The 25,325-nt window shown below is 40.6% G+C and overlaps 2 protein-coding genes across 2 annotated transcripts in view; both read right to left on the minus strand.

Moving 5' to 3' along the window:
* Nucleotides 1-7,635, minus strand: part of LOC119646909 (endoplasmic reticulum metallopeptidase 1-like) — a 37,843-nt gene extending 30,208 nt beyond the window's left edge. The window contains exons 1-2 of the mRNA XM_038047580.1: nt 7,480-7,635; nt 92-587 (exon numbers count right to left, since the gene is read on the minus strand). Coding sequence (XP_037903508.1) covers nt 92-587 — 496 coding nt within the window. The 5' untranslated portion in view covers nt 7,480-7,635. The remainder of the gene's footprint in view (nt 1-91; nt 588-7,479) is intronic.
* Nucleotides 7,636-14,920: 7,285 nt separating this feature from the next.
* Nucleotides 14,921-25,325, minus strand: part of LOC119661604 (endoplasmic reticulum metallopeptidase 1-like) — a 41,834-nt gene continuing 31,429 nt past the window's right edge. Inside the window, exons 5-14 of the mRNA XM_038071006.1 lie at nt 25,194-25,314; nt 24,955-25,109; nt 24,466-24,846; nt 24,225-24,405; nt 16,277-16,461; nt 16,061-16,204; nt 15,846-15,948; nt 15,661-15,763; nt 15,305-15,590; nt 14,921-15,250 (exon numbers count right to left, since the gene is read on the minus strand). Of these exons, the coding sequence (XP_037926934.1) occupies nt 15,086-15,250; nt 15,305-15,590; nt 15,661-15,763; nt 15,846-15,948; nt 16,061-16,204; nt 16,277-16,461; nt 24,225-24,405; nt 24,466-24,846; nt 24,955-25,109; nt 25,194-25,314 (1,824 nt within the window). The 3' untranslated portion in view covers nt 14,921-15,085. The remainder of the gene's footprint in view (nt 15,251-15,304; nt 15,591-15,660; nt 15,764-15,845; nt 15,949-16,060; nt 16,205-16,276; nt 16,462-24,224; nt 24,406-24,465; nt 24,847-24,954; nt 25,110-25,193; nt 25,315-25,325) is intronic.

Below are 25,325 nucleotides of genomic sequence, written 5' to 3' on the forward strand. Positions count from 1 at the left end.
CTTTAAGCCCTATATCAATCGGAATTCCTTTATTCCATATTCGAATGCTTTGAGAACCGCAGATAAGTGAACTCTTACCCCAACGTCTTACCCGAACTTTCTGGGACAGTATCAAAATGGCTATTCAGCAGCAAAGCGCTGGAGCTATTGCAGCAAGGCGATGAAAACCTCACTACGAAGTTTTTAATATCCTGATATATATCTACCATGTCCTCTATTATGTAGGATCCACTGGCTGTTTGCACTTGATATTCAATTTTATATTTGCTGAGTGCATTACTTTTGATTTCCTCAACGGCGTTCGTTAAAAATTTGATGGTTCGTATTTCGTTTGCTTCGCTGCCTACAAGCCTGGGTCCCAGGCTGCTGAGGTTCTTCAAATTTTCTCGTGCATATCTGCCAACGAACTTCTCTGAATTTGAACCTAAATTGTGGATAACTATTTCAGGAACGTTGTGGAAGGCGATATAACTTAGTGTGTAAATTGCTCCGGCAACGAAAAGGGGGAGCAGGATCCAGATATAATGAAGTTTTTGCTTGGATTTTTTAGTGGGGATGGTCGTGCCTTTTTTCTTTAGGAATCTCATCTGGAAAGAGGAAAAATATATATAGCATGGAAGGTTGCATACGAATCTATTGGATATTTTTCATAGCTTTTTGATGGTTTATTAGAATGTAAAGTTTTCCGTTATATATGTAAAATAAATGTTTTTGGATTGTTATGCTCGTCCTGTCTAGTAGCCGAAGCCTCAGTCTTTTATCAAACGGTCAATATTTTCCTACTATATGCCACTTCCACTTCAAGAAGGTGGGACGTTTAGTAGTCTAATTACTTCTTGGTTTGGTTTGGTTTGCAATATTATCCGCGATAGGTGAGTTCGGTTTTATTTAAGGGCGGTTATGTCACGGCAACGAACTGAAAAGTAGGACTCCGTGCAAAATCTTTCAATTAAAATACCCTAATTCCTCCGGAGTGCTAGCCATTCCTTATGCTACTGGTTATAATCTTCCGTTTTCAAATTTTGACCAAATATGGCAGAAATAAGTTGTGTTATGTGAATGTGGAGATGGAGAGAGGCAGAGTTCATTGTCCATTGTACTCGATGCCCCGTCTGAGGGAATATCCCAGATTTGTTTAAATATTGCATAATTTTCGTTAGTCGATGTGATGCTACCCGGTGCAACTAGGATATTTCGAGAGTTTACTCTCTTCCTCAGTACTTAAGGGGGTCATCCCGTGTGAAGGCCGTTTTTTTTTGCCTTTTTTTGAAAAATTATTTTGAAGGACTGGATAAAGATAGAAACATGATTTTTTCACCATATATTTACTGATATCTCTAGTATATGTGATAAATTTTTCAGCTTGATTTAGTAGCTAATTTTCGGAATAGGTGTTAATTTATGCACCCATCTCCAAAAAAAGGTGTTTTTCTGCTGCCACGCTGGAGGGCGCTGTGTTTATCTGAGGTAAAAAAACTAAACGGTATTTTAATGTGGACAATATTCCACGGTCCGTAAACTAGGATAATTAGAAAATATTAAAAGGTAAATTTATGGTGGGCTTTTAAACTTAATTTTTTGGATTTTGGTGTCTTTTTACGGCTTTTTTTATGAATAAAAAAAAAACGACCCATCCGATTGCAATTATCCTAGTTTGCGGACCGTAGAAATATGTACTAAAGAAGCCGTGAAAATTTCAAAGAATTCGGTTGGATAGTTTTTTAGCTATGGTGGCAGCCGATTTTCAAGATGCAGTTTCGAGAAAAACGCATTTGAAAATTTAAATGTGATTATTAACAGCAAAATTTTAGCTCACCATTAATCTGCTATACCTGGTCCATAGAGAGCACCCTCCGTTTCTTCAAAAAAGTCTTGTAAGGCCGATTGTTGCTCTCTGGTGTCAATTGTGGCTCTTTTAGCGAGGTTAGTCGATCGTCGTTCGGACCGCCAAATTCGCCCTTCATTACGGCGGTCGGCATAAACCTGACATATGTGACCAACTTGACATCCCATTGTCACTAGGATTTTGAGAATGCCATTGAATCCTTCATTGAAAATAATTACAGCCAGAAAAGTGGCTATTTCTACGACCTTGGCCCCAGAATGAAAGTGTTTAGGAGCGAAAGCTCAGATCAATGCATTTAACGACTCCTTGTTATTCTGGGTCTCTGCTCCTAAACATCTGTTCAACAGATCATCTCGTGACAAATCTTCGTAGATTGGTTTGATGACTGTTTGAACTTCTTCAGTCAAAGGTGCCTTCTCGTGGTGAAAACTATCCAGTTCTCCTTTAGCTTCCGCTTTGCGCCATTTGCACCAACTGTCCTCGCCTGCTGGACAATTTTGATGCTGAGAATTTTCGTCTGTAGAACATTTATGGAAGAAAGTTGCCCAAATTTCCTGCTTCATTCCTTCTACCGAATTTGCGTGTCGACGAATAGCTAGCCTAGAAAATGTAGTGAGGTCCTTATCAGTAAGTTTTCCAGCCCCTTTTCCACCAATAGCTTTGTGATTCTTCTTTGCATTTCTAAGCCGCGTTCCCATTCTTTTCTCGACATGTCCTACGTATTCCTTTTTTACTACTACGTATATTTTATTATTTGCAGAAATTTGGAGAAATACCGAAGAAAACTCCAGCAAAATCCAATATAAAATATACAAAACTTGTGGCAATTGGAACATCCATGTTCATGCTTGCTAAAAGTTTCTTGCTGATGTTGATGCGAAGTCCTTTTTCTTCTCTGATAACTATCGATTCCGATGAAATACTCGTTTTTTAGTGGGAGCATGACGTTGAACGTTAAAGCGATCTCCCTTCGTACGATCCATTTAAAAAAATCACTGAACACACAAACAGCACAATACTTACATCAAAATATAACTGAGTATAACTTGAACGCCTTTCAGTGCTCACTCTAGACTGGATTATCCTTTTTATTCCAAACAGCAAATAAGTTTAGACAATTGATTGGTTTTTCATCTTTTTATATTTATACCTGTGTTCAAATTTATAAGGCTCAGGTAAAAAACTAACAGGTAAATAAAGATTCGATGCTCTTTCTCATCGAGTACTCTAGCCGCGGCTGCAAACTCCTTACTTGTTTAACCCTGTAATTTCTGAAGGACTCGGAATATCGGAAAATCCCTTTGCCCACATATTCTCCACTATATATAGATACAATTCATGCAAAAAAAAAAATCGATTTCTCCAACCCGACACACGGGATGACCCCCTTAACCCGCCTTAAGCTTAAATACTCAGAAAGAGAGTAAGTAGCTCTCGAAATGCGTATATACAAACTATAAAAATATATTGTAGTAGAAGTTACATAGTTTTATTTTCAATGTTTCGTAGTCTACGTGAGAAGCATCGCCCTATTTACATTGCATTTCTGGATCCAGAGAAAGCGTTTGACCGTGTACAACACGAACTCATGTGGTATGCTTTACGACAACACTTAGTGCTAGAAGAACTCGTGCGCTGGGTTCAATTACTCTACCACGATCCGAAAAGTAAAGTTCGAAGTATGGCGAGTGTATCAAAACCGCTTCGTGTCTCTGTTGGTATTCATCAAGGAAGCGCCCTCTCACAACTTCTCTTTGTTCTTGTTATGCCACCGTCATACCGGATATCCAACGTCCAGGGCCCTACATACTGTTTTATGCAGATGATGTTTTCCTAGCATCTGATAGCAAAATCGCCTCATGCAACACGGTCTCAGATTGAATCTAAACAATACTGATTTACGACCGATCCCCATGGAATAGGCACTGTCACTGACAGCGGCAGTGATCTGTCCAGAACTGAGCGATTTAAATACCTCGGGTCAATGCTATCAGCCAATGGAGAACTGCGTTATCAAACTACTTCACGCATTAACGCAACCTGGACGAAGTGGCGTTCCACAACTGGTGATCTTTGTGATCGACGTATCAATGAAAGTCTCAAATCTAAAATTTACCGCAATGTCCATCATCCTGTCGCTGTTTATGGTTTTGAGTGTTGACCACTTGCCAAGATTGATCTGAACATCGAAGTAGATGGTAAACGATCAAAAGGCCGGCTGAAACAACGGTGGCTTGATACGCTGGATGTGGATTTAAAAGCCTCCCGATTGCATCCAGATGCGACATTTGATAGAATAAAATGGCGAAACGGATCACGACAAGCCGATGCCGCTTATGAACGGGACAAAGGCTGAAAAAAAAGAAGATGGTTGTGGTAATGTTGACGCGCTATGAATATGCTTCACTTCGCACCGACATCCTAGCAAACGCGGATCTCCTTTATGAGGCAAATAGACAAATCTAATTCTTTTGGTTAGCATTTAATGTTTTGGATATTTTAAAATGGACCAAAGCATACAATAGAAATGTTAGAAGCAACATGACGTAATCCTTGCGTATATATAAACCATATTGTCCCTCGGATACTATGCGTATTGTCGTGGCGAGGTAGCTTGTAGTAGTTCACTACAAAAACACTCAAAATACATGAAGATGGAAGCAACGGAACACTCAAAGTGATAAGTAGCTACATACTTTGAATTCACCGGCCGTTTTGAGCAGAAGGAAACTTCAGTCGCAAAGAAGGAGAAACGACAGACTAAATGTCGCCTGCTAGAACTTTCTTTTCCGACTCTACCAGGCAAAGCGGAAGAAAGGGAAGCTGGAAATCTAAACGCAACTTGTCTACCTGGCATGTGGAAACCTGGGTCCCGTGAACCTAGGAACGCTCTCAGTCGACGAAAGCAGTAGGTAATGTTAGAGAAGGTGAAGCTTGTTGAGAATGAGGACATGCGCGTTGCTACACCACCAAGTGTGGCAATATCTAGAGAAATCGAGCCCGGGAACTTTCGGCGGACGATGAGGACCAGCTGATAATTGGGGTAAGGTTCGCGGCGGTTTTCTCATTAGATTGTATTTATGTCTACAAATATTAAGACTGGTTAAATTAATCCGCAGCATGCCAAAGCTTGTTCGTATCTCCTGGCAACAAAGCTGGAAAATTTGCAAGACTGCCTAGAATCAAGTAGCCTTAAACTTAAAATGGGTTGTGATGCCAACGCTCAGCATATTTGTTGGGACAGTACCAAATGCAATCCTAGAGTTTAGTTCGTTTGATGACCGTGAACGTAGGATGCGCCCTCATCTTCGTGAGCCCAGGAACAACCTAAAAATCTGCACTTCGAAGTTTTTAGAGTTGATTAGAAACAGTGATAGGTGAAATCTTACTTTTGTCGCACTATTGCAGCCGAACAAGCTGTAATACAAAGATGGAATCCTAGGAAAATGGAATGGACGAAACTTAATGAACTTCTTGGCAGCAAAGTGGAGCTCTTTAGGCGACTGAGAACTCCTTGGGCGATAGAAAATCAATTGGAAACTTTGGAAATCTATCAGATAACTTCCGAATTGTGCTTGTAAAAGAAACAAATAACAAGTCGGGAAACCGGAAGCTTAACGCTTCAAGTATAAAAGGTTTTGTGTTTCCCTATGTGTGGAGCTTAATGCAATTCTCCATTGGCTGATAGCATTGACTCGAGACATTTAAATGGCTCAGTTCTGTTAGCGGCAGTGTCCCACCAAGAACTCAGCGATTTAAATATCTGGGGTTAATGCTATCAGTCAATGGAGACCTGCATAATGAAATTACTTCACGCGTTAACGCAACCTGGATGAAGTGGCATTCCACCACTGGTGTTCTTTTTGATCGACGTATCAGCGAACATCTCGAATCCAAAATGGAGTCCGTCCTGTCGCTCTCTATGGTCCTGAGTGTTGGTCGACTATAAAAGACAAAGAACGTGATGGCGTGACACGTTTTGATCACATCCGAAATGAGGATATCTGCGATCGATATGGGGTTAAGTTCGATGGTCACGTAATTCGGGCTTCATTTGCCAAGACTGGTCTGAACTTCGAAGTCGATGGTAAGCGACCAAAAGGCAGGCCGAAACAACGGTTGGTTGATACGCTGGATGGGGATTGAAAAGCCTCGTGATTACATCCAGATCAGGCGTTTGATAAAATAAAATGGCGAAACGGATCACGACGAGCCGACCCCGCTTGTAAACGGGACTAACGTTGAAGAAAAAGAAGAAGATGTGAGGAGCGATGACTGCCTGACAGTTCCATGTCACACAGTTAAAAATTCAATTTGCCTCCATTTTTAAGAAAGCGATTTAAATAAATCATTTGATGGAAAGCACTGTATTGATAATTGTCAACCACACTCGGAATTTCATATTATTAGCAAGAAATGATCAATTTCGACCCCCTGCACTCCCCACCTTTCCAGTAAACGTCAAAACTTAGGCCGGCTTCGGAAAATACTAGCCAAGACTTTTCATTTGATACCCCACATGACTATATTCGGTTAAAAAAAATGTCGCCCCCCTTTTGCATGTATGGCGACCCCCTTAAAATTTGACGTAGAAGGATGTAACTTACTGCATGCGCGAGCGTTATCAGTTTCCAGCTTTCCACGAAATTTGGTGTCAATCGCTATAGACAATCGCTATAGGACAGACAGTAAATCGACTTTAATAAGGTTTTGTTTTACACGAGATTTCCATGAAATTTGATGTTTCTACGAAATATTGGAAATCCTAGGATGAACTCAAGGGGGGTTTTTAGTCAATTTCTGCAAGTTGGTAATATATCATACTATTAGTGAGTTTATTTGTTTTGCTTCCCTCCTTTAACAAAACCCACACCACGCCACTGCTAGCAACAGTAGCGAGGAAAGGTTGTTCCTGAAGGAGGTATGCAATCGCCGAGTCTGTGGAGTATGTTGATCGGCGCACTACTATCTGAAGTGTAAAATCTGTCAATACACGTTTATGCAGGCTATGATAGCTGTTGGTCGGGATCTCAGGACGGTGTTTAGAAATATGCAACTGGTTGTTGATTTGATTGACAATTGGTGACTCGGGCAGTAAATCCAAATAAAACTACAATGGTATTAATTGTTTAGGATAAGTGAGGGATCCTAAGTCCACAACTACTCGTTGTTGGACCGGACCAAATGGAGAGCAACTTACTCCCACGTCTCTTTGGTCCGCGAATCCCTCGTTTGGGGCATGGCACCCAAGCATTACAAAAATTATAGGACAAACGGTTTCGTCCAGGGCAGAGGCAACTCTTCAGACGCTGCCTCACCTCTGCCGTGGGAGCAGCGTGGCCGTGAGTGGCATCAGATGGAAAACGCTCCTTCTTTGGAATGTAAAAGCTTTCACTACGAACTGATAATACAGAACCTTCGCCTAAATTTGCATTGTTTATTACTATTATTCTTTTAGAGGTGTATATATCTTGATCAAATTTATCATTGGTTTTCATTTTACTGATTAATACGAAGAAAATTCTGACTAGAGATTTGGTTATATAACGCGTCCCTAGATAATCATTTGGAAACTATTTCAAAAGTATTATGCAGAACGATTTCATCTTCAAAGAATCAAAGATTTTACTTACACTGAGTGGTTCCAATTGGTTGCAGAGGAGATATAGCAATAAATGCTTATATACTGGAAGAGATACACAAATCTGCAACAGCGATAACCTTGGTACTAGCACTTGTTGTGTCTGAATTACATATAGTACTACCTAAAACCTATTTGCTGCGCGAAAAGGTCGACCCGCAACTAATTTTTATTTCCGAAAGTTAATTTTGATGAATTTCTTTTAGCCTCTAATGATAAGGAAATGATAAAGAGTCAACCGTGTGGGCTATTGCCAATCGTTTTATTAAAGTATTGGAATTGATTATAATTTGATTAGCATCGAATTTCTACTATTGTATATTGATACGTTTATCAAATGATCTAATAAAAGCTGTTTACATGACTTCATAGATTCATATTACGTAGTAATGAAATGGAATATTGAATGCCATTGTTTTCAATATTCCGTTTATCATTGAATGTGATGAATTTCGGTTTTGGCGGGGCTGGATTTTCTATTCAATTGGTTGTTTTGTATATTACAACCTTTATGGTGATGTGATTCATTGTTAGGCGAATTGAACGTTCTTTTCTCTCTCTTCATTTGCTCATATGAAACAACAGTTTTTGATATTTAACTTACTTAACTTTGACCATTAGTAACAGGTGCTTGAGAGATGAGACTCTCAAATTGTGCTTCTTTCTTTATAAAATAAAAAAATAATATAATTTGTATATTATAATGTTCTTTCACTTTTCTTTAAAAATTATGTTCGTTATTCTTTTTGGAATGTTTTGTATAAAACAAATCCTTAATAAAATCGGGTTACTGTGTGTCTGTTTATCCTTTTTTGCCGATGGATGGTGGAAAGCTTCAAAAGCTACCGCCGGCTGCCAGATGGTCATGTGGGACTCTTACCTACTATCTCCCCGCAGGACTCCCATACATCCCCATATATGATAATATTTGGCTGGGCTGGATCGGAATTTACCCTCCTCTCGTGTTCACGTTTAGGTTTTAGGTTTTTATTCACTCATAGTGACTTACATCTGTACATGATCCAACTTATATTTATGATTAGCTAAAAACACGTCCGGAAGTCGGAAGCTCGGCGCTTCAAGTATGAAAGATTTGTTTGTTTCTTGTTTGAGTATATTCGAGTCCGTAATGTTGATGTATTTAGCATGCCAGAATATTCACTTTAGTGTGGTATTGATATTTATGTAGTACTTTGGGTTGCAGTAAATTTTGAGCTGCTGCAACTTTGCCATTAATAGTATGATTTTAACTAAACTTGGGAATAGAATGCTTCATACTATAATATATATTGGTGCAAATTTTTGTAACTCTAGGATAAACTTAAGCGGGGGTTTCTAACAAATTTCCCAAAAACATAGTAATATACATTAATAACATAATTTGAGTAGGTGGCAGATATGGAGAGTATTTTGAAGCCTGGAGAGTATTTTGAGGCAACTTAATGATATGATAATAAATTTTTCCGCTAGGTAGTTTTTAAAAATGGGTCCGTTAAAGAAATCATCACTTTCGACACCTCGCACTCTCCGCCTTTCCAATAAATGATGAAACTAAGACGGAAAGTACAGATCTTTCATTTGACACCCAACATGACTATATTTGGTAAACAAAAATTTTACACCCCCCTTTTGTATGTATGATTCTACGTAGAAAGATGTATCTCACTGTGTGCCTGGGCGTTCACAGCTCCCACCTTCTCACCAAATTTCGTGTCAATTGCTATATTCGTTTGTTTGAAAAAGTCCGTGTGACAGACAGACAGACATTGCACAGATTTTAATAAGGTTTGGTTTTACAAACAAAATCTTAAAAACTGCGCCCGCACTATGGCGCGAGGAGGTTTAAAACTACTTATTTACCCTAACTAATCTAATTTAACCTTATGTGGTTACTTAAAAACTATTTTCTACAATTAGTACAGGAGCTACTGTGCGTATCCTCTATGTATCAGGCAAGGAGTGTCAAAGAGATAAAGATTTTGGGATTTAAGGATGGAAATCAATGTGGTTATTTTACCCAGCTGATGCAGTCTTCTAATATTAGGATTTGGATGGTTTTCCGTTCTTTCGAAAAAGTTTTCCATGAAATTGGCAACTAATTCTCTAAGTGGTCTCACATTTGCTCGCCTATATACTTCAGCGTTCCGGTTGCACGTTTTAGTCTTCCAATTGGAAGATGTCTTAATCTACAGCGTTCGATGGCCATACAGCTTTCCATGGCTTCCGATGAGCATGTGATTCAAGTTGGGGCTCCGTAACATATAATTGGTCGTATAAGGGTTTTATATAGAGTCAGTTTGGTTTTGGTGGTAGGTACGAAGAAAAAAGTACATTCTACTCAATACACCGCGTGCTCTGCTAATAGCGAGCTTAAGGTGAGGATTGAACTTTAGGAATTCATTGAGTTGGATTCCTAAGTACTTGATCGATTCTGACCTGTTCACTGTGCTATTCTCGGCTTTGAGCTTTAAGTGTCTAGCATCCTTGTGAATGAATCCTGAACCAGGGTAGCAAGATTTTTCCTGGTTGGTTTTCAATTAATTTATATTTGAGTCAGTTTACCTACATGGAGTTCAAGGCCTTTTTTAAGGAAATGGGCGTATAATTCTCTGGTTTGCTAGAGACATCCGTTTTCGTAATGGCAACAATTTTGGCTACTTTCCAGGTGGATGGGAAATAACCGTTAATTATGCAGTTGTTGTAAACTGAAAGTAGGAACTTGATTGAGACCACGGAGAGGTTTCTCAAGACGAAGTTTGGAATTTTACTCAGAAAAATTCGCCAATCCGTGGGTTTGGTTGACGGATTTGTTGATTGAACAGTCCCAGTGAGGGTTGGGTCTTTCCATGGAGGAGCCATTGAGTTACCGCTTAAACGACTTCGCAAGGACTGTTGCTTTTCCAGTGTGACTGCAGATAGGTTTCCTGCTCTTAATCAGAACGAAGGTGCGAAATTTGTGTTTCCCGGCTAGCCTATATACGGCTTGGAACATATTTGGCTTGGGCTTAATATCTGCTAATTGGCGTGTGAGCTCTTTGCTACGGAAATTTACCACATTTTTTCGGATTAACGTACTGGGTGCAGTTGATTCGGTAGAGCAATGCTTTATATTCCGCCTTAATTTCTTTCCATACTTATGGAACATTCGCTTGAGATTTCTGCGCCAAATCTGTCTGACCTTCAGATGTGGCATTATGTCGTGCGGAAGAAAGTTGTATTGAAATTCATTGACTTTAATAAGTTTCGTTTTTCTGGGTATAGCCCTGGTAATGGCCTCTGTCGCTAAAATAATTGCTTCGTCAATTTCTCTATCCGACAAGTTACGGTTGGTTGGGAATTTCTTCAGGTTCAGCGTTGATGCTAAATCTAACTTGTATTTACCCCAGTGTGGCTAGGTGGAAGGTCTGACAGTTGTCATAACTCGCTTTTGTAGTGCGGAGTTAGAGGACACTCAATTCCACTACATAGTGGTCGCACATATCTGGCAGGGTTTTATAGGAGATCACCTGAGAGCTTTGTTTTGTTTCCTTAGACAGCAGGAAGTGGTCAAGGAAGGATTGACTAAAAGGTCTTGTCGGTGAAAACCATCTCAAGGTTGGTTGGTGTGAAGGGGTCGTGGATCCATTTCAGTAGGGTTTTCCCATTTTTGTTGACTGTCATATCGCCTCAGAAAGTGTGCCCCGAGTTGAAGTCGCCACCGAAAGAAAAGTGAAATACCTTTAATTTAAGATTTAAGATTGACTTTTAGGTCTTGACTCAGTTGTTCAGTGTAGGACGAAGACGACCAAAACCTGACTATTATAATATTATTTGGCGTTTTCACTATTGCCGCCGCAGCGGAAGAGGCGAGCAGGTACTCGATGACGGCTTCCTCAAGAAAAAAGTCTTTCCTGACTAAAAGGGCAGCGCCAGAGTTGTTGTCATTCTGGAAAATGTTATATCCAGTCAATTGAACATTGTTTTCGCTCTTGAGGTGGGTTTCCGAAACGCAGTAGATATCTGCCTCCAGAGTGTCAATCAACAGTTGGGCAGCGGCACGTTGAGCGTTTGAGATCAGGGACGCGCAGTTAAAAGTAACTCCATAGGTTGACATTTAGTTTAGTTTAGTTTACTATGGACTACATTACGCCAAAGTATGATCCGCCGTATTTCTTTGTTGGGTTGGATATTTATGTCCCTCGCATTTAGGATACTTTTGGGTTTTGGTTCCGAGCAAATGTAGAGGAACTAATTCTGAGCTGCACAGGCCGACTAATGTTTTTATCGGGACTTGAGGGTTGTTGGTAATGAATGACGCCAAAAGTCCTTTGAAATTAAGGTAACTCTTGTAATGACTTAAGTGGATTAGCGGTGAACAAAATACCATCATGGTTGGCCGGAGTTGATTTAGTGGGGAGAGACAGCCCAAAAATCTAAAAAGTTGGCGAAATTGACCATGAAGGTCTGCCCGGAAATACTGAAAATCGGTTGAGGAAAAGGGGAAGGAAGGGAAAAAAATTAGGTGTGAAAGTGAAAGAAAATTAGTTCAATTCCGTTCCATTGTGATCTAAAAATTTCAAGGAAAAAATAAAATATTGGGAAAAATAATAATTAAATAAAATGTTAGATATTGCCTTCTGTTTGTAGTTAAGTCTAAAATTGATGGACCAGTAGCTTACTCCAAACTACAATTTTATTTTATTATGTATATATCTACATATTAGTACTTTGTACTGATGAAGGGAGTAAGTTGCTCCCGAAATATACATATACATAATAAAATAAAATTGTAGTTTGGAGTAAGCTACTGGTCTATCAATAAATAATAATACCAAAAACTATAAAAAAAGGTATAATGAAAGTAAGAAACCTAGATATTGTTGATTTTCAAGGAAGTATGTTAGGATTGAAAGACTCACTATCACTGTCAGTAGCCGCCCACAACTGTGTGATTTAAGTATCTCGGATTAATGCTATCAGCCAAGGGCGAACTACGTTACGAAATTGCCTCACGCATTAGCGCAGCCTGGACGTCATAACTGACGTTCTTTGTGATCGACGTATCAACGAACGTCTCAAACCTTAAATTTACCGCAGAGTCATCCACCCTGTCGCCTTCTATGGTTCTGAGTGTTGGCCGACTAGAAAAGACAATGAACGGCGTCTTGCGGTAATGGAGACGGAGATGTTACGTTGGATCAGTGGCATAATACGCTGATCATGAAAAACTGCGTCATTTAGTTCGCGTTAACTGGAATTCTTTCCCCAAGATTGGTCTGAACATCGAAGTCAATAGTAAGCGGCAAAAGGACGGCCGAAACAATTATGCTTGATACGCTGGATGGTGATCTGAAAGTCTGGCGACTGGATCCAGAAGCCTTAATAGAACGAAGCAGCGCAACCGATCACGCGTTCTGATCCAGTTTGTGAACGGGATAAAGGCTGAAGAAGAAGCCGTCCTCTGTCGCGCTGATCTGCGCCCAATAACAAAATCTCCGCAATATTTTGTCTTAGTCCGAAACAAACGCTAAAAATTCATTTAATAATACCTATTAGCGATTATAAACAGCGTAAGCCATTCTGTTTGGGGGAAGATACTGAGCGTGGAAGTGGTGAACTGTGTAAAGGGCTACTCTACCTTCTCTGCGTAAAAGACGTTTATCGCTTTTATAGAAAAGAAGAATTTGAGGAAATTGGTTCGATTGAAGGAGGTTTTCCTGACCAATCTGGTCTTAGTCACTAAGGTGTTGACGGACACCTCTCAAGGAATTTCACTGCATATCTGGCCAGGGGATGTCGTGGTGTTCTGAAGGGTTTGTAGATGATCTGTACTTCATACCATGTCGTTTTTGAATATGTTAGCCCAATGGCCGAGTATCTGCCTTTCCTTCCAAGCCTTTGTTTTGGGTTTCAAGAATATCCTACTATGTTACTGAAACTGAAATAACGTCTTGGATAAGGACTGATCTCAAGGCTATGACTTTTTACTATCGCAAATTTTCTGGAATATGCGCACGTTCCTGATATCATCAGTATCAAAAGTTACCAGAGTGTTCGCTTTTTCTAATTCAAGTTAGACTTCAAACGATGTAAGCTAGGCATTTTGGGCAAGATCTATTGTAGAAAAAGAAGACGAGGTAGACCCTGCCTGAGATTGAACGATGGGGTAGGTCAGGACGGTAGCTTTTAGGGATATCGAATTGGTGCAAAACCGGGATGTCTGGATTTCCTTATTAAGGTAGGGTTATTGCGCCGCGGATGATGATGATTCTGGGCCTAAGTGACCAGAGAAGGTGCGAATCTTGAGAGTACTCTTCTCCCTATTGCAATACTTATGACATTTCACTTCTGTACCGTTGAAAGACAGGTCATAGGAGATGCCAAATCGGTGTAGCACTGTCACTCTTGACTGCCGCAAGGTGCACTCTCTTGACTTGAAAACCGGTTTCCGACAGATTTCTGACTGCAAGATTCCGGTCCTTGTTAAGGAGCATCACATTTTACAGTGCTTAGCCTCAATGAAGACTTTGGATATCGCGGAGAAAAATACTTTATACGAGCAATTACACGCGGTTTAGGAGATACTCTGGAAAAGTTACATTGTAATCATAATGGGCGATCAGAATGCCAAGGTGCGCTCTGGATGTGCGTAACAAGAGAAAGGCTAAAATGGGCCTGGAAAACTATCAACATAAAGCACCGTAGGTTTCGAGAGCTGCGGCTCCCAAGTATATAATCCAGCTATCGCACGACTGCGGGAGAGCCATTTTGCTGATCAGATGGCAGATAGATACCCAGAGTAACTCCCCTGGAATATCGATGAGCGTTAGGCTACCATTAAAACTGCTTTTTTTCAGTGAAGGGGCGTCACAATACCTGGTTGACTGCAGAATACTAGAAGCGGGTCGATGAAGGCTCTATTGATTGCTGCGATTGATGGCGGGCGTGCCGCGTTCGAGATCCGATACCGTGCGAATTCTTGAGGAGTTCAACATAGTGTGTACCGTGGCGAAAGGGTTGTGGACAGGAGTGAGTTTCGCGGGATTTTACTGGATTGGTGTAAGGAGCCGCTGCCTAGAAATCTAAAGATTATCTTGCTGAGGTGCTGATAGAAGCGAAAGATGTTGTTCAGGTTATTGCTCGGATAGGTATTGCTACAGGGAGTCGTTTCCTTATGTCAAGGTGTTTTGCTATTAATTCCGGAACTCGGTTTTGAAAATGACCCATTTGATTGGCGAACTGGAAGTATGTGAGATTTCATAGGCTGTGCTTCTATATACATATAGTGTTGATTTTCTAATTACCGTTCTTTCACCATAAATTCCTACAACTTGTTTTGTAATAAGTATGATATATAGTTAGTGTCGTATATACAGGATAGCTGGTAAAATTTGAAATGGAGAGAATTTAATGGCACATCTGAGAAAAGAAACTTGTCAGAATGAAATTCAATGTATTAATATAATATTTGTATTTATTTTTTGTTTATTACCAAATCGACACTAAAGCTAATAATAAATTACGGAATATATTATTTGTTTTAAACTTCATCTATATAGATACAGTTCTCAAAAATCCTTTTAATGAGACAGTGAATGAGTATATGAAAGAAATAATTGTTAAAATCTCCAACGCTCGTATGAACTTTGTGTCGCTACAAGGGCAGCATAAGGGGGAAATAACTTCAGAAATTGCTTAAATTCTGTGGTTAATTTGTCATCGCGATCTTGATAATGCCCGACCAACGCAATGTTGAATGTTGAACCATTATTCTTCTCTGGAACCTTTGGAATAAACTTTCATAGTTTCATCCATTGAAGTATTGGAAGAACACATACCTTAAAATCCAGCCAAAATTCCTTTGATACTGAATCTCCTCCAAAGCGCATCATAAGGAAGTACGCATCGTCCTGTTTATTACTTTCGCTTGGCAGCTTGCTGGGCAGTGACCAGTTGATCAGTTGCACGCCAGAGATAGGCTCAATAAAAATTTGAGTTTGCCGTGTTCCTGTCATTTTAAATGTGAATCTTTGGAGGCCAATGATCTCTTCTTTGCTGAGAAGGGTAAGGGTTGGGTTGCCTTCTAAATCTGGGCTTTTTGCATCTACCCAAAAACCGGAACTCCTAAAGTGGGTCATGATAAAATCATTAAAAATGTTCTCAAATTTTCGTGCTTTATAGGTAGAATGCTTACACAAAACTTCTCATTCCAGAAAAATAGTGGGGGAGGCCGCACATTAATTCCGAACTACAGTCTTTGTCTGCGTTTTGTAAAGTAACATGCTTTGCTAGCGTATCTACATTAAAAGTAGAACATAGTGAATATATTACCATCATTTGGTTAAACTCCACCTTTTTGTAGAGTTTCTGATCAATCACCTTTAATTATGCCAGGAGAGCGTCTATCCCACGTTAGAATATAGTAACCTGCATCCTCCCTTCTCACAGAACCATCTACAGCATGGAAGGTTCGTTTTGTATGCTGACGAAAAAGACATTATTGACAAATATTTTAATCGGTGCCTAAGTCAATATGTAATGTGCAGATCGACGGAAAAGGAGATTAATATATAAATTATGGTTAAACAACTTACGTAAACTGAATGCCTTTGTGGAGCAGTTGCTGTGGTGTACGGAAAAGCCAAACTAGTAAAGGCAATTATAAAGAAAATAATAAATATAAGCATGAAGAATGAAAGGATTATTTTCGTCCTCTTGAATAAATTAAAAATGGGCACCTGGAAAATTAAAAAAAAAATTACAAATACAAATATATACATATATATATTATAAATAGCTAAGTTACGTACAAGGAATCCCGCCATTAGCATCGCAAATCCAGTTTGAGAGAAAGCAATCAGGACTTCAGCATTGAAGTCAGCTCCAAACCTTCCCGACAATGGTATGAATGTGCTGTTCGAGATCATGGACAAATACCCATAAAACGCAAATGGAAGGATTTGTCCTATTAGGTGGGGTAACAACCACAAATATGCTATGGATACAATGATGAATAATTAGTGAATTTACATATCTTCGTAAATGCTTGTAAAGTGTTGTACAGTCTATCTTTGTTTCAAATTGTAAACAAATTTAGCAAAAGTTAGGAAATTTGAAATAGTTGAGAACATTCGTGAATATAAGCGAAGAAGATCCGGGAAAGTGTCCAAAGTCTCAATTGTGTGTAAACAAGATCCACCACGCCCATATTTGGATCCGTAAAGGAGCACACCCACTGGGAACGACAGTTTTGCTAACGCCCATTGGGAACGATACGACTGGTTGACTAACGTCCACTGCAAACGACGCGACAGAATATTGTCTAGTGTATACATATACATAGCAAGCTGGTGCCAAGCCCAGGTAAAACAGGAAGGTTTGCGACAACGTACTTTGTACTATCCTCAGTAAAACAAAAATAAAATGCTGAGATTAGGAAAAGAGATAAATAAAGTATAGTTGAAATTATTCCACCGCGAATACTCTCTCTTGGTGATGTGGCCCACAACAGGGCGACAAAGAGATTGCATACAATGCCGTTAAAAAATGATCTTGTTGAGTCCTAAGCCTTGGAGAAATGCTAGGCCGTTGACCTCAGTTGAAGTAGTAGAACGGGCTCCGGTCTTGTCGAGAAATGGGCAAGGATTCTTGATATATGGCCGGCATCAGTGCATGAACGCTAATACTGACACCCCCATTGGAAAGCTTGAGGAACCATGAAAGCCTTTGGGAAAAGGCACGTTGATATTTGCGCTCTGGAGGAAATTCGATGGTCTGGTGCCAAAAGTTGCGGCATAGAACGCAAACGCGGTAAAAATGGTTATACATTTTTCTATTTTGGTAGCCCGCACACTCAGTACATAATTGTGAATACATTGTCCACCAAATGATTGTCCCATCTCTCCTTCATACACTAAAATGCAATTCTCATAAAACGCCAACCTTTTCCCCCGTCACTAATTGCAAAGCCGTTCCATATGAGAGTTCAATAAAACCGCCTGAGGAAGGCAGTGGCCCGCTGCGCATTAAATCGTGCCAATTTCGTGTGAAGAAAGGAGAAATGATCTCACTCACGCCATTGCCAAATGACGAATGCGGAAGAATCATGGAACCAAGTCAAAGACAGGTTCCACAAAGCAGCCTATGCAACCTTCGGGGTCACCAAGCCAGTTAAGCGATTCGTTAACTGAGATATTTGGCTTTGGAATGACGTTGTTCAAATGAAGAAAGGACCGTCTCTAAGAAAGTTTATTGACGATAAAACGCTGGCCAATTGGTGAATTTGCAAGAATTCCAACTGGGAAATAAAGAAAACGATCTCTGTCACCCGAGCGGTCCATTACAAAAATCTTAACGGTAAAGTGGACACTCGGGATGGGCCAGAGAGATTTGCATCGAATTGTTAAAAGTCGACACAAACGCACACGCGATAACGAACACTTCTGTTGCGTTTGTGACAAGAACGGTACCTTGCTTACCGACCGTCGTGCCGCGACGGATAGATGGCGAGAATCTTTCGAGCAGATTTCAACGGAAGAATTTGTTCATCCTGCATTTCCACAATCATTGTTGACATTTAGAGCGATTCTGCTTGTCAGCTCGACTGAAGTCGAATAAGCAATAAATGAAATTGGGGAAGATCTGACGACATCGGGTTTGGGCTTTGGAAAACGCATCTGAGCATATCTCTGAAGACATCGCATCTGAGCTCTGGAAAACGCTGTGGCTTAGTGAGTTTTGAGAGAGAATCTGACTGGCAAGAAAGCACCACAATTCCAGTATAGAAAAGGAAAGGTAATCCAGCAGAATGTTCAAATTATCGTTCGACCCGTTCGTAGTCCTATACCATGATGATTTTTTAATGCATTCTTCACAACCGTATTCGTGAAATCGTTAAAATAACGGAATTGAAGCTAGGTTTATCAAGAACTGCGTAACTACTGACGCAATACACGCAACCCGGTTATTCATGGAGAAACAAGGTGACAGGTGGAGAAAGCGTTTTACCTTGGACCCCCCGAACTCATCTGGTGTGTTCAACGACAACATCTAGTGCCAGAAGAACTCGTCCGCTGGGTTCAATTGGTTTACCAAGATCCGAAAAATTAAGTTCGAGGTGTTGGCGGGTGTATCAAAACCACTTCGTGTCTCTGTCTCTGTTTATCAAACAAGCTCCATATCACCACTGTCGTTTGTTCTTATGATGGACACTGTTACACGGGACATCCAACATCTAGCGCCCTATATACTGCTTTATACAGATGATGTTTTACTAGAGCCTCATAACAAAAAGGATCCGGAGCAATCTGCCCAAAAATGGAATGGTCACTTAATGCAACACGGTGTCAGATTCAATATGAATGAAACTGAATTTTTGTCGACCGATCCCCATGAAACAGGCACTATCACTGTCAGTGACAGTGACTTGCTCAGAACTTAAAAAAGAGAACTGCATTATGAAATTACTTCTCGCATTAGCGCAATCTGGATGAAATGGCGTTCTTTATGATCGACGTATCCACGAACGTCTCAAATCTAAAATTTACCGCAATGTCGTTCACTCTGCCGTCCTTTATGGTTCTGAGTGTTGGCTGAGTATGGACGCCTCGCGCGGTAATGGAGACGAAGATGTTGTTTCGGACTAGTGGCGTAAAATGCCTTGATTACATCTGATATGAGGATATCCGTGATCGATATGGGGTTGCGCCGATCGTGGAAATATTGCGAGAGAGGTCATGTAATTGGCGTTAACGAGAATCCTGAACCTCAAAGTCGATGATAAGCGACCAAAAGGCCTTCCGAAACATAATGACTTGATACGCTAGACGGGGATTTGAAAGCCTCGCGACTGCATCCAGATCGGGCCTTTGATAGAACCAAAGCTGCGCAACCGATCACGGCGAACCGATCCCGTTTGTGAACGGGACTAAGGCCAAAGAAAAGAAGAAAACATGAAAAGGGACTGCTACTGTCCCTCAAAAGCTTGAAGCCTTTGTATCATCCGACTACGCTGGCCTGATATCAGAAATACAATAGTTAGGTCACACATTACGGATGGTCGATAATTCCATTGCTATCTAGGCCAGGTATTGGAACCCTCTCTTCGAAGAAGGCCGACGAGTTGGACGAGTTGGCACAGAGCAGGCGTATGAGGCATAGGCACAGGGTTGTAGGAAGAAAATCTGTAATGACTAGAGCTATTCCAAAAACCTAAGAAGATAGCGAAATTGACCGTGTTGATCAGCCCACAAATGTTAAAGATCCATTGAAGTGCTCCGTCGACACGTGTTTGCAAGCCTCTGTCTTAGCCAGTCTCGGGAATGTGGGGGGGGGGGGGGGAGGGGGGTTGAGATCCTTTGCATCCTTCGATTCCTCACGTGTCGCTGTATCAAAATTCACGTGTTCTCTCCGATGCGTGGGTCCGTATCAGATAATGAAATATTATCAGACATGGGAGTTTGCAGGAACCTATCGAAATAACAACACACGAGCTAAATCTGGAATGAAAAAAAAGTCGGGAAACCGGAAGCTAGACGCTTCAGGTATGAAAGGTTTTGTGTATTTCTTTTATAAAGAGATTTGAGTGTGCATTTGTCTCATTAGTATGTAGCACGTAATATATGCATATATTATGTGAGAATATCCACTTTCAAGTGATATTGGCATTCAAAGTCTTGTATTTGCACAGAAGAGACAGCTTTGACCTCTTATAACTTTATTAGTAATAGTGCTATTTTCACCAAATCATGCCTAGGCCTTTGCAGAAATATGACTGTGATTCAAGGAGGATCTGCCAATTACTAAAAATTATAGTAATGTACTATTATTAACTTTATTTGAACAGGTATCGGTATGGAGGGTATTTTGAGGTCTAGACACCATACAGTGGCACCCCTTAACATTTTCAGATTTTTCGGTTAAACAATTTCTGAGAATGGGTCCGTTAAAGAAATGATCAATTTCAACCCCTCGCACTCCTCATCTTCCTAACAAATGTGAAAACTAAGACCGGGTTCGTACTAACCGAGACCTTCAATTTGATACCCCACATGACTATATTTGATAAAGAAAAAATTTACACTCCCCCTTTGAATGTATGGGGACCCCCCTTAAATTCGATGTAAAAGAATTTAACTCACTGTATGCGTGAGCGTTCATAGTTCCCACCTTTTACCAAATTTGGTGTTAATCGCTACAGCCGCCTCCGTAAAAATGCGTATAACGGATAGACAGACAGACAGTAAACCAATTTTATTAAGGTCGGCTCGTCGTGATCGGTTTCGCCATTTGGCTCTATTAAATGCCTGATCTGGATGCAATGTCGAGGCTTTTAAATCGAAGCCACCATTGTTTCGGCCTGTCTTTTGGTGGTTTACCATCGACTCCGATGTTTAAACCAATCTTGGCAAGTGAATTCTCGTTAGCGCGAATCGTAGGACCATACCATCGAAGCCTCTCTCGCAATTTTTCCCATATCTATCGCGGATATGCTCATTTCGGAAGTGATAAAAACGTGTGACGCCACTAGTCTAACGCAACATCTTCGTCTCCATTACCGTAAGACGTCGTTCATTGTCTTTTATAGCCGCCCAACACTTACAACCATAGAGGGCGACAGGATGGACACAATTCCTGTAAAATTTAGATTTGAGACGTTCGTTGATACGTCCGTTCGAACTCTGCTTTTCAGATCATGGTAGAGCAATTGAACCCAGCGCACTAGTTCTTCTGACAATAAATAGGGCGATGTTTCTCACGGTGTTTCTTCATTAGTAACCGCGCAGCGTGTATTGCGTCAGCAGTTCCGCAGTTTTTAACAAATCCGGCTTGATTCACGGTTATTTCAACACATTTCGCGAATACGGTTGTCAAGAATGCGTTCAAAAATCTTCATGGTATGGAGAAGTAACCGGATCGGACGGTAATTTGAACATTCTGCAGGACTACCTTTCTTTTTCTATTGGGACAGTGATCGCTAAGAATTTTTCGATAAAAAACAGTCTCAACGCCCTTGACAGCTTGCAAGGAACAACCAAAATCATAAAATGATCAAAATATCGTAATATAGCCTTAAAAATGTAGTCGCTATTTCAGTGCAAATATCACTTTTCAAACGAATACCCTGCAATGTTTTCCAATTTTCCGCGAATTATTTCAAAACGTGAAAAATTCAGTTACGCATCTTCCAAAACTTATTTTCTTACATTATTTGGTTGGATACTGAGGTGAAAAGGTTGAAATTTGTCACGTTAGGAAATTGGGACCACAGACAACCCACATGCTTCACAAATTATTGTGCCCTAAATCATAAATCTTCTTTTCAGCGCAAACAAAAAACCCGATCCCCTCACACGGATTTTAAAAACGCTAGTCACTGGGGTATACCGTTCATCGTCGAATATACAGTTTTTTTAATTAAGTAACCAAACATGCGATAATATCAAGAACTCGTATGCGCAAAAGAAATTTAAAATTGAGTTTTCCAGCATGCATTGGATAATACACACCTCAATTGTTCATGGAAAAATTGGGATCTAAAACGTAAAAAATAAATACACCAGCTAAAAAACGACGCAAAGCAGAGCAATTCTAATCGAGTCGTAGCGCTCGGCTGTTTCTCTCGTCTTCCCTTACTCCAAGAACAAAATACGATCTCTCCGTGTCCAGCTGATCAGCTGCCTATCCAATCGGCCGGTGAAAATTATGCGGATCTAGGTTGAAAATGTCAATGTCTTTCATTGGAAGTTCTATTCCGGGCCGCCGTAAGAATCTCGGACTCTTTCCAGCTCCTTCCAATCACGCCCTAGTAGAAAATTTAAGGTTAGGCGTTAGGTGAAGAAAGGGATTATGTAACACAATTGTAGGAGAGGTAGAGGAAGCAAAAGTGAACTCAGTTCGGGAACAATGTGTTATTACATCAAATGATGTTAGGAAGCAAACGCAGATAAGTTAAAGGCTAACAGCTTGGCTTTCAAACCTCAGACATTTTGATAAAAGGATTTCATGCTGATAGGAACTTGTGCTCAAGGTATGGGACAGCAAATCAATGCCTGACAATTGGCAACGAGGTATTATCTGTCTCATATGTAAAAAGGGAGACATCACGCAGTGCAGCAATTGTAGAGGTAGCACGTTGCTGAGTACCATCTATATGATATTCTCCTCTATCTTGCTAGGCCGGATAGCCCCATACTCCCAGAATATCATTGGCCCATACCAAAGAGGTTTCACTCCAGGCAAATCAGCAACAGATCAGATTTTCTCGTTGCGGCAAGCGATGGAAAAACTGTTGGAATATGGACAACAGTTACACCATCTATTCATCGGCTTTAAAGCCGCCTATGATAGCATAGCCAGGGTAACACTGTACACGGCCATAGGGGAATTCGGTGTCCCGACGAAATTGATAAGACTGACTAGGCTGACCCTGACCAATGTGCGAGGCCAGATAAAAGCAGTAGGATCACTTTCAACACCATTCCACATCAACAACGGTCTACGACAAGGGGATCCCTATCATGCGTCCTCTTTAACCTGGCCCTCGAGAAAGTGATCCGTGATAATAATAACAATCGTTGGCGTGTGGCGTGTGTTAGAGCACTTCTTTCAAGACCGTAAAGGTACACTACAGAACACTGTAGGAGGCAATGTGGTCAGCATTTCGCTCGCCCGACATTATTACCTTGATTTGACTCAGGTACTCATTCACAGCTGAGTCGACTGGTATCCGACATCAAATCACAATACAAATCCCACTGTCGTCAGGGAGATTTGAATCGCGACCGTCCGTACGACAGCCTTGTGCTCTAACCACTCAGTTATCTGGACACCGGAAAGTGATCCGTGATGCTGAGGTAAATGCAAGAGGTATAATCCTCTTTAAGTCTACCCAACTACTGGCCTATGCTGACGATGTCGACATCATGGGAAGAAGCACCCTAGACGTACAAACTGCCTTCATCCAGATCGAGCAGGCGGCGCGAGATCTTGGGCTGCACATCAATGAAAGCAAGACAAAGTATATGGTGGCAACGTCAGCATCGAAAACCAACCAACCAACAACATCAAACCGCACTGGTCAAACAGGAAGAATAAGGATAAGAGAATACAACCGATGAAATCCGCGCACGGTTGTTGTCAGCCAACAAAACCTATTGCAGCTTACAAAAACTGTTCCGCTCGAAACGTTTCACCATAGGGTCAAAGCTCTTACTGTGCAAGACAATGATCTTGCCAGATTCCTCGGAGACTTGGGTTCTTAGCAAGAAGAATTGCGAACTCTTGGCCGCGTTCGAGAGAAGAATCCTCCGAAGAATTTTTGGCCCCCTACATGAGGATGGACGATTCCGTAGCCTACATAACGACAAAATCTATGAGCGATGCCATGAGCGTCCGGTTGTGGATAAAATCCGGCTCAATAGGTTAAGGTGGGTGGATCACTTAATCCGTATGGATGAGGATGATCCCACACGGAAAATCTATAAGGGCAATATCTATGGTAGAAAAAGGAGACGAGGCAGACCCTGCCTAAGATGGAGCGATGGCGTAGGCCAGGACGCCAGACAGCTTTAGGGATGTCTGCAGTTCCTTATTAAGGCAGGCCTAGACTGGATACCGGTTGTTGCGCCGTTGATGATGATGATGAAGATAAGTTGAAAAGCTAAGAACTAATATTTTTTTCGGTTTAGGACTGACTATCTTACTATTTCTTATTATTGTTGTTGTTCCTTATACAACTCAAATGTTTTCAGTACTTACGTCTAGTATAGATGTTCACAACCCAATTCACTATCACCGTTAACGTGTAAAACATGATGGCAATGGTGACTACGTATGCTGATCGAATTTGTAAGATGGTCATTATTATCGCAACACTTATAAACATTATGCATTGCGAATGTAGTAGCAGTTGGATGGCAAAATGCAATGGGAGTATATTCTGTAAGTGAAAATTTCATTCGCAATTAACTTCTTAATAAATTAATTGCATGGTACTTACAAATCTAGAATTTAGATACAAAGATGGAATCATCCCCAGAACGAATACGAATGGACAGTAGTAGAGGCCGAACAAAAGCCAAGGTTGTGAGAACCACGACAACGAGTAATCAACAGAATCTAAAAGGAAGGCAATTCCGACAACGACTCCTGTTGCCAGTGCCCCCGATGCACTCTGTACGCATAACGACCAAATTAATTTGAAAACTAGTTCCACGTAAGTAACTTCCGCTGAATGTTTAATAAGCGCCAACGAAATAATTATTACTGCTATCGAGACTGCACAAATTGATAAGTTAATTATGACCCCCGTGTTATCACTATAGTAAATGATGAACCATCCAAGGACATCATAGAACACCAGATTTCCTGAAGCGTGTTTCTGTTAAGGAGAAGATATTCGGCGTTAATGAGGAAATGGCGTACTCCGTTAAAGTAAGCAGCATCAAAATGTTGAATAAATAAAAAATAATCTCAAATCACATTTTACCGAAGTATCTGGTAATTCTGGAGAGTTAGCAATTGCTTTCGCTATGGCTAGAATATTATCGCCCGTGTGCTGGAACGTTCCATCTGGTATGCTCTCCATCCCATCGTATTCTGTATGATAAACGTAATCATTCAGGCAATGTGCCAAATCCAATCCTGTAATACAAATGAGAAGATAAAATTCAACCAATTCAGGTAATTACACAATAAATCCCCCACGGGACAGAAGAATCGCTTAACCTGGAATATGCCCAAAATCTCGAAATATCCTGAAATCCGTATCAGATGGGATCAGATTCAACTGGAATATTTCTTCCCCCATAGAATTGGCGTAGGGATGTACTGCATATTGGGTGTAATACTGTGAATAAT

Source organism: Hermetia illucens, chromosome 1, assembly GCF_905115235.1.
Source record: "Hermetia illucens chromosome 1, iHerIll2.2.curated.20191125, whole genome shotgun sequence".
NCBI classification, from domain to species: Eukaryota; Metazoa; Arthropoda; class Insecta; order Diptera; family Stratiomyidae; genus Hermetia; species Hermetia illucens.